This window comes from Penaeus vannamei, chromosome 28 (assembly GCF_042767895.1).
Source record: "Penaeus vannamei isolate JL-2024 chromosome 28, ASM4276789v1, whole genome shotgun sequence".
NCBI classification, from domain to species: domain Eukaryota; kingdom Metazoa; phylum Arthropoda; class Malacostraca; order Decapoda; family Penaeidae; genus Penaeus; species Penaeus vannamei.
Window position 1 is genome coordinate 29,793,821 of NC_091576.1, and position 10,000 is coordinate 29,803,820.

The 10,000-nt window shown below is 44.3% G+C and overlaps 1 protein-coding gene across 3 annotated transcripts in view; it reads left to right on the plus strand.

Moving 5' to 3' along the window:
• LOC113802627 (pleckstrin homology domain-containing family G member 5) overlaps window positions 1–10,000 on the plus strand; it is a 711,360-nt gene that overhangs the window by 282,675 nt on the left and 418,685 nt on the right. For all 3 annotated transcript variants that reach the window (XM_070141987.1, XM_070141989.1, XM_070141986.1), the window contains one exon: window positions 3,205–3,260. In XM_070141987.1, the coding sequence (XP_069998088.1) occupies window positions 3,205–3,260 (56 nt within the window). The remainder of the gene's footprint in view (window positions 1–3,204; window positions 3,261–10,000) is intronic.

A 10,000-nucleotide genomic window follows, 5' to 3' on the forward strand; every position in this document is an offset into this window, starting at 1 on the left:
CGTTATTACATCTAATTGAAAGAAAACGTGTCCTTTCTTAACGGGATATTTCTGTCCGTGGTTGTGCGTTCCTCCCCCTACTCCCTCCCTCCCCTTCTCCCTACTCCCTCCCCCTCCCCTACTCCCTGCCCCTCCCCCTACTCCTCCCCTTACTCCCTCCCCTTCCCCTACTCCCTCCCCTTCCCCTACTCCCTTCCCCTATTCCCTCCTTTACTCCCCCTACTCCTCCCTCCCTCCCTCCCCCACCCTACTCCCTTCCTCCCTCCCTCCCTCCATTACTCCCCCTCCCTCCCCACCCCCTACTCCCTCCCTCCCCTTCCCCCATTATTCCCTCCCTCCCCCCCCCCTCCCCCTACTCCCTCCCTCCCTCACCACCTACTCCCTCCCTCCCCTACTCCCTCCCTCCCCCCCTTCCCCTTGTCGTTGTCCCCCTAAACGACAGATCGCGATTGAAAGGAAATTAGCGGTCGTGTCGTCCCGTTTCGCCGCGACGACCCAGGCCACTCTCCATTACGCCGACTGTCACATAACGACCACCTGCTTCTCCCCGTCGGTCACTCCCCTACGACGCGTCAACTGCAACACACCGTCCGGGGCGGCTTCGTCTTGTTCTTCGTCTTCGTCTTCGTTTTCGTTTTCTTCGTCTTCGTTTTCGTCTTCGTTTTCTTCGTCTTTGCCTTCGTCTTCGATTTCGTCTTCGTTTTTGTGTTTGTCTTCGTCTTCGTTTTCTTCGTCTTTACCTTCGTCTTCGTTTGGTCTTCGTCTTCGATTTCGTCTTTGCCTTCGTTTTCGTCTTCTTCGTCTTCGTCATTGACTTTTCCTTCGTTTTCGTCTTCTTCGTCTTCGTCATTGACTTTTCCTTCGTTTTCGTCTTCGTTTGGTCTTCGTCTTCGATTTCGTCTTCGTTTTTGTGTTTGTCTTCGTCTTCGTTTTCTTCGTCTTTGCCTTCGTCTTCGATTTCGTCTTCGTTTTTGTGTTTGTCTTCGTCTTCGTTTTCTTCGTCTTTGCCTTCGTCTTCGATTTCGTCTTCGTTTTTGTGTTTGTCTTCGTCTTCGTTTTCTTCGTCTTTACCTTCGTCTTCGATTTCGTCTTTGCCTTCGTTTTCGTCTTCTTCGTCTTCGTCATTGACTTTTCCTTCGTTTTCGTCTTCGTTTGGTCTTCGTCTTCGATTTCGTCTTCGTTTTTGTGTTTGTCTTCGTCTTCGTTTTCTTCGTCTTTGCCTTCGTCTTCGTTTTCGTCTTCGTTTGGTCTTCGTCTTCGATTTCGTCTTTGCCTTCGTTTTCGTCTTCTTCGTCTTCGTCATTGACTTTTCCTTCGTTTTCGTCTTCGTCTCCATCTTTGTCTTCGTCTCCGTTTCCGTCTTCGTGACTTGACACATTATGTTATGACTTTATCAACAATATATACTTTCTCTCTCTCTCTCTCTCTTGCTCTCTCTCTCTCTTGCTCTCTCTTGCTCTCCCTTGATCTCTCTCTCTCTCTCTCTCTCTCTCTCTCTCTCTCTCTCTCTCTCTCTCTCTCTCTTCTCTTTCTCTCTCTCTTTCTCTCCCCTCTGCCTCTCCCTCTGCCTCTAACTCTCCTTCTCCTCTCTCTCTCCCTCTCCCTCTCCCTCTCTCTCTCCCTCTCCCTCCCTCCCTCTCTTTTTTGGGGGGAGGGGAGGGCATACTTTGCTAATCCTTCGCCATAACTCCCCCTCCCCATTCCCTCATGCGCTTCCTTGCTTGCCGGCGCGTCACCTCGTAATGGCAAGTCATCGCATTAACATAACCAGCCATAACAGCCCCTCGTCCGTCATGCAATATCGACCCTTAGCGACGGACGCCCGACGGGTCATTCGCCGTTTCGTGCATGATCGCCTCCCCCTCTCCCCTCCCTCCTTCCTTTCCCCCTTCCCCCTAGGCCGCCATGTGGAATCCCCCCCCCCTCTAGGCCGCCATGAGGACCCCCCCTAGGCCGCCATGAGGAATACCCCTCCCCCCCACCCCCAACCCCCCTTCTAGTCGCATGACCCTTCCGCCGCCCGTCCATAAGGGCCGGGATGCTAACCCCTTCGGCAGGAGGTTTTGGCGCGAGTTAATTAGCATGTTTCCTGACGGGCGGAAGATGCGGGAGGCGGACCGGAAGTCACGGCGAGCCATCAGCCATCACCGCTGGACGGGGAGAGGGGGAGGGAGGAGGAGAGGAAGGGAGAGGGGGGAGGAAGAGGGAGAGGGAGGGAGAGAGTAGGAGGAGGAGAGGAAGGGAGAGGGAGGGAGATACATGGCGGGAGGGAGGGAGAGAAGGAGGTAGGGAGAGGGGGAGGGAGAGGGGCAGGAAGAGGGAGGTAGGGAGAGGGAGAAGGAGAGGGGGAGGGAGGAAGGGATAGGGAGAGGGAGGGAAGGGGAGGAAGAAGGAGGGAGAAAAGGTGTGAAGGAAGGAGTGAAAGCGAGAGAGAGTGAGAGTGAGAGTGAACGTGAGAGTGAGACTAAGAGTAATAACGAGAACGAGTAATAGAGAGAGAGAGCGCAGTCCAATTGTGTTATTGTACGGCCTTGATTTTTTAATACCTTTGTTACTTGTGTGTCAGCAATACCTTTGGTTGCTGTGTTTAACATGATTTGCAGTTTTCTTTTTGCCTTTATTCGAATGAGTCCCTTGTTCAGTAAAAAGAAGAAGAAAAAACACCTTTTATCTAATTTATATTAATTAGTCTCTTAATGTGAAGTCTGTCATTCATTGCCGACCTTAAAAGTAATCCGTGTGAGATGAGGGATATGATTCACATATTTCTTCTTTTCATTCTGTTTACGGTAGACTGATTTAGACATTTTCCTTCTTTTTACGCGAGAGTGATGTAGTTATTTTACATTTTGCCTTCTCATGCAAAAGGGAAGTAGATATCCTTCCCTGATTCCTTTTTTTACTGGCACTGAGAGCGTGAACTCCGTGCCTAGATACTTAGCGAGCGGCTTTTCATTTATAGCATAGTCTCCCCTCGACTCATCGCTAACTTCCGTTTTCTTTTTCTCTCCCGGGTCACGAACGGAAGAAAATCATGATTCATGGTGTTTGGGCGAAAAGGAATTTCTAGTCATAATTCACGTTATTTGTATAATTCGATTTTTTTTTTATATTTTCATGAGAGAGTGAAGGTTATTAATGATGTGTTGGAAGTCTATCAAAAATGTTGGAGAAATATTTATTGTTGATTTTACTTTTTTTCAGATGGGAGCGCGAGTAGACAGGACTTCAAGTCAGATTCCAGAAATTCAAATAATAAGGTAAGTTATTTATTTGTATATTTCGTTGGATTTTATTAGTCTTTGAATTTTATTATATATATTTTTGTTTGTGGGTGATTTTGTGTTTTTGTTTGTCTGTTACTATTCGGTGCATTATTCGAAAAAAAGAAGAAGACGACGAAGAAAAAGAAAAGAAGAAGAAAGAACAAATAAAAAAAGATAAACAAAAGTAAAAATTGAATTAACAGTTAGTGGACAATTGCCCAAATATTTTTGTCCATTACACTTTCGCGTAATAGACAAAGAAACCGAGTTTATATGACGCCATCTGTTGGGGTCGCATTAAGACATTAGTCCTGTTTGGGTGCAACAGATGGCGCTGGCAGAGCGGACGAATAAAAATTCTAAGGTTTTCCTGAATACAGTATGAAGGTGTTCCTTTTTGATTTAGACTAAACTGCAATTATAATAGGGGTGGCTAAATGAGAAGATGATAATGCAGAGAGATATGTTTTGTTTTTTAGAAGTAGATAATTAAGAGATTTCGTTAATGAGTGTGTGTTTGTGTGTGTGTGTGTGTGTGTGTGGGGGGGGGGGTGATGATTATCAAAGGTTGATTAATGATTGAGGTGATTATGATAATGGTAATGATAATGTTGGTAAAAACAACAGCGTGAGGATGATTATAATGATGATGATAGCAATAGTAATGATACCGATACACAATAATGGTAATGATCAGGTTAATGATACTAATTACGTAAATGATACTAATTGCGTTAATGATAGTGATATTAACAAAACAACAACACCAGCGCCAGTATTAATATCGGTATAGTAAGCAAGTCCATTCTGATATGGAAAAATCGCAGTCCTTGTCACTTGGTTCTTATATATAAAAAAGGCTGAATAAATGGCATTGTGGCCAGTATACTGAAAATTATTCAGTATTTATTATTATTATTGTTTTATTTTTTTCTATTCTTATTTATTTGTATATATATATTTATTTATTTTTTGTTATGAAGTATCATCTACTGAGATTTACATTGAGCAAAATAGCGAAGTCAGTGCTATTTATTGGTGAACATTACCGTTTTCTGTGGGCTGTAGAGGGAACCATTTTCTGTTACTATTCTTTGGGTAACACGCATATTCCGCTGGTTTTCCTCTTCCTCCTACCCCTTCCCTCGTTTCCCCTTTCCCTTCCTTGACATCCATCCATCCATCCATCCATCCATCCATCCATCCATCCATCCATCCATCCATCCACGTTTCCAGCTATCCACCCCTCTTTTTTGTTCTCTCTCCTCTCTTCCATCCATCCTTTTTGTTCTCTCTCCTCTTTTGAAAGGATTACGAGGGAAGAGGGAGAATGGGGAATAATAAATGCGAAGGAGGGAGAGTGGATGGGTGAAGAAGAGGATGGAGGGAAGAGGACAGGTAGAGGGAGGGAGGAAGGAAGGAAGGAAGGAAGTGGGGAAGGAAGGAAGGGAGGGAGGGAGGGAGGGAGGGAGGAAGGGAGGGAGGAAGGAATGGAGGGAGGGTAGAAGGAAGGGAGGGAGGGAGGAGGAAGGAAGGGAGGGAGGGAGGGAGGGAGGAGGGAGAAAGGAAGGAAAGAAGGGAGGGAGGAAAAGGGAAAAGAAGGAAGAAAGAAAGGAAGGAGGGAGGAGGAATGGAAGAAGGGAGAAAGGAAGGGAGGAGGGAGGGAGGGAGGAAAAGGAAGGGAAGGAAGGAAGAAAGAAAGGAAGGGAGGGAGGAGGGAGGAGGAAGGGAAGAAGGGAGAAAGGAAGGAAGGGAGGGAGGGAGGGAGGAAGGGAAGGAAGGAGAGAGGGAGGAAGGGAAGGAGGGGGAGAGGGAGGAGGAAAAAATCTCAAGAGCGCCGGCAGGTTGACAGCCCAACAGCCAGGTAGAAGGACGTGGTAGACGGGGAAGCGGGAGAGAGTAGAATAAAAACAAAAAATAGAAATTGCGTGACAGGAAGGAAGGGGGAAAATAAGAATAAAGGAAAAAGAAGAGCAGAAGAATGAGAAGAAGGGAAATAGAGGAACAGATAGCAGAAAGAAAGGGAGAAAAATGGAGAAATTGAAAATATACGGAGAACAAAAAAAAAAAAAAAAGAGAAATAGGGGCAAAAAAGAAAATAAGAAGAATAGGAGAAAGAAAAGAGGAGGAGAAATATTGACTTAAAAGAAGGTAACGAATGAAAAGAAATGTCTTTATGCGGAATAAATAGAACTGAATCTTGTAAACGGCTAGGATAATAAATTCTTTTTTTTTCTTTACTTTCTTTTTACTCAATAATCCAACCCAAATGGAAAGGAAATAAACAGTAGGAGAGAAAGAGAAATAGAAGAATAATGATAGGATGTGATAATAAGATGTAATGATAGGAATTGTGTTGCTTATAAAAATGGCGTTTGATTATTAACTGTATTTCCTGAAGCATAAATTGAAGCAATGGTAATAATGATGGTAGTAATAATAATCAATAATGATAATTGATTGTAATAGTGATAAATAAATTAGATGTAAATAAATAGATATGTAAATAAATAGTCGTAATAATGCTATTGTCTCTTAATGTACCAAACCGTAATGTAAACGTGATTATATATGATAACGATAGATAAATACGTAATTGAAAAGAAAAGTAATTTGATATTAACTTCTAGATTTACGCGAAAAAATAAAGTTTTCTTTTCTGTCTTGCTTTTTTCGTGCAATTTATAAAATACGTATTAAAAAGAGAAAAAAAAAATTGTATTTTTTTTTCTTTAATAAATACTGGATCGTACGTGCCTCTAGTCTGTTATAGGGGTTTAGTGGTCACAGGGAGGAAATAAATGTTTGTCTGTCGAATTAGGGTAATACGAGAGTGAGAGGAAGAGAGGGAAAGGGAAATAGAGATGGAAAGGGAAATAGAGATGGAAAGGGAAATGGAGAAGAAAAGGGAAGGAAAGAGGGAAAGGGAAATAGAGATGGAAAGGGAAAGTGAGAAGGGAAAGGGTAATAGAGATAGAAAAAGAAAGAGATGGAAAGGGAAATAGAGATGGAAGGAGAAATGGAGAAAGAAAAGGGAAATAGAGATGGAAAAGAAAATGGAGAAGGAATAGAGTAATGGAGATAGAAAGAATGAGGAAGAGTTGTAGAGGGTGGGAAGAGAGGAGGAGAAGAGTTGTGGAAGGAGGGGGAGTGGGAGGGAGAGATGGCAGTGGAGGGAGGAGCGAGGGAGTGGGAGGAGGGAGGGAAGGGTTGGGGGAAGGAAGGGTTCAGAAGGGAAGGAGAGGGAGGGAGGAGGGAGAAAGGGAAGGAGGAATGTTGGAGAGCGAAAAGGGGAAATAGGAATGCGGAGGGAGGGAGGAGAAGGGAAGGGAGGATGCGAAGGAAGGGTTCAGGAAAAGAGGGAAGCGAAGGGAGGGGAGAAAGGGGAAGATAGCGTGACAGGAAGGGAATGAGAGGAACGTGGACGGCGATAAAGGGAGAAGGTAGGGCAAGGAAGGATTGGATAGCGAAGGAACTGAAAACAGAAGGAATATGGGGGGAGGAGGTCAGAAGATAAAGAATAAGATAGACACCGACAGACAAAGTGACTGACAAATGGAATGAGAGAGAGAGAGAAAGGAAGGGAAAGAGAAAGAGTGAAAAGAGAAGAGGGACACACACACACACACACACACACACACACACACACACACACACACACACACACACACACACACACACACACACACACACACACACACACGAGAGGAGAGACTGACAAATGATGGAAGAGAGAGAGGGAGGGAGGGAGAAGATAGAAACGAACAGATATGAAGGGGGAGAGAGAGAGAGAGACAGAGACAGAGACAGAGACAGAGACAGAGAAAGAAAAAGAAAAAGAAAAAGAAAAAGAAAGACAGCGAGCAAGAGAAAGACAGAGAGAAGGAGAGAGAGAGAGAGAGAGAGAGAGAAGAGGGGAGGAGGGGATTAAATCAGAGGTTAATCGCCAGCGCTGCCTGCACCGCGCTCGATACGCCGATGTGTGTGACAAGCGGCGCTGACTCGTGACAGGGGCGTGTTGTGTGTGTTTGAGGACGTCAGGCGGGGGCCGTCGGGATTCCTGACTTTATTCCCTTTTGGGGGATTTTTGGGTTTTATAGCTTTATTTCGTTCTGGGATTTTTGGGTTTTATGTTTTCCGGATTTTTGGCTTTTGTTTCGGTCTAGGATTTTTGGGTTTTATGTTTTCCGGATTTTTGGCAGACTTTATTTCTGGGACCGTCGGGATTCCAGACTTTATTCCCTTTTTTGGATTTTTTGGGTTTTATAGCTTTATTTCGTTCTAGGGTTTTTGGGTTTTATGTTTTCCGGATTTTTGGGTTTTGTTTCGGTCTAGGATTTTTGGGTTTTATATTTTCCGGATTTTTGGCAGACTTTATTTCTGGAACCGTCGGGATTCCAGACTTTATTTCGGTCTAGGATTTTTGGGTTTTATATTTTCCGGACTTTTGGCAGACTTTTTTTTTTTTTTTTTTTTTTTAAGGATTTTTGGGTTTTATATTTTCCGGATTTTTGACTTTTGTTTCGGTCTAGGATTTTTGGGTTTTATATTTTCCGGATTTTTGACTTTTGTTTCGGTCTAGGATTTTTGGGTTTTATATTTTCCGGATTTTTGGCAGACTTTATTTCGGTCTAGGATTTTTGGGTTTTACAATTTCCGGACTTTTGACTTTTATATCATTTTAGGGAAAATATTTTAGTCTTTATTTCGTTTAAGTGTTTTAGGGTTTTCCTGTTTCCAGACTTTATTTCGTTTCTAGGATTTTAGGGTATTATATTTTCCGGATTTTTGGCTTTTGTTTCGGTTTAGTAGTTCAGGATCTTTCATTGTGAAGACTTTTATTCCTTTTTAGGGAAATTATTTTAGGCATTTATTTCGTTTTAGGATTTTAGGATTTTCCATTTCACAGATTTTTGTTTCGTTTTAGGATTTTCCAGGATTTTTTAGGGGAGGAGGTAGGGGGTTGGGGAAGGGGGGAGGGGGTAGCTTTCGTTTGTGGTGTGTTGTTTATTTGTTTATATGTTTGTTTATCTCTTTGTTTACTTGTTTGTTGGTTTGTGTATTATGTACGTTGGTTCTCAATTTTGGGACCAGTGTATTTGTGTTTTATATTTGTTTGATTATCATTTTAATTTCCTGTTCATTAACTTGCCCTCCATTTCATTCACCTTGTTTATTCTGATTTTTTTATGTGTAATGATTGGCAGTTGAGAGTCAGTGAAGAGAAAGAGCCTTTAACCTTTTGTTCTTGGCGGTGGAAGGATATCGAGAATGCGAGTGGTAATTTATTCAGGTCTCTCTCTCTCTCTCGTTCTTTCTTTCTCGCTCGCTCGCTCGCTTGCTCGCTGGCTCGTTCGCTTTCTTTCTTTCTCTCTCTCTCTCTCTCTCTCTTTCTTTATTTCTCGATCGCTCGCTTTCTTTCTCTCTCTCTCTCTTTCTCCTTCTTTCTTTCTCTCTCTCTCGCTCGCTTTCTTTCTCTCTTTCTCTTTCTCTTTCTTTCTTTCTTTCTTTCTCTCTTTTTCCATCTTTCTTTTTTCTCTCTCTTTTTCTATCTTTCATTCTCTCTCGCTTGCTTTCTTTTTCTATCTTTCTCCTCTCTCTCTCTCTCTCTCTCTCTCTCTCTCTCTCTCTCTCTCTCTCTCTCTCTCTCTCTCTCTCTCTCTCTCTCTCTCTCTCTCTCCCTCTCTCTCTCTCTCTCTCTCTCCTTCTCTCTCTCTCTCCTTCTCTCTCTCCTATCTCTCTCTCTCTCTCCCCCCCTCTCTCTCTCTCTCTTTCTTTCTCTCTCTCTCCCTCCTCCCTCCCTTTCCCTCTCCCTCTCCCTCTTCCTCCCCACCCTCTCTCTCTCTCTCTCTCTCTCTCTCTCTCTCTCTCTCTCTCTCTCTCTCTCTCTCTCTCTCTCTCTCTCCCTCTCTCTCTCTCTCTCTCTCTCTCTCTCTCTCTCTCTCTCTCTCTCTCTCTCTCTCTCTCTCTCTCTCTCTCTCTCCCTCCCTCCCTCCCTCTCCCTCTCCTTCCTCCCTCCCCTCCCTCCTCCCTCCCTCCCTCCCTCCCTCCCTCCCTCCCTCCCCCTCCCCTCCCCTCCCCTCCTCTCCGCTCCCCTCCCCTCCCCTCCCTTCCCCTCCTTCCCCACTCCTCCCTCCCTCCCCCTCCCTTTGCTCTTGCCCTTCCTCTTTAAGCATCAAACCCAAAACAGACAGACGCTTATTCCTGTTCCGCTGTTTGGCCGAGTCATTGCGGGGGGGGGGGGGGAGGGGGAGTGGGAGGAGGGGCCGGCTCACGAGGTGGTCGTCCGGTCGAGGCGGTGATTCTGGGTTCGGCCGACGCGCTGGTTCGTGGTTGTGGAGGGAGGGGGAATACATTGCAGTATGACACAACAATAATAATACACACATTACACACACACACACACACACACACACACACACACACACACCCACACACACACACACACACACACGCACAGACACACACACACACACACACACACACACACACACACACACACACACACACACATACACACACACACACACACACACACACACACACATATATATATATATATATATATATATATATATATATATATATATATATATATATATATATATATATATATATATGAAAATCCCGCTAAAGGGTGAGGCGGCTTAATGCATCCCAGAACGGCCTTCCATCAGCGCCGTGAGGAGGCCTCGGTTGTGGTGAGGCCTATTTATCTGTTTCTCGGAATATAA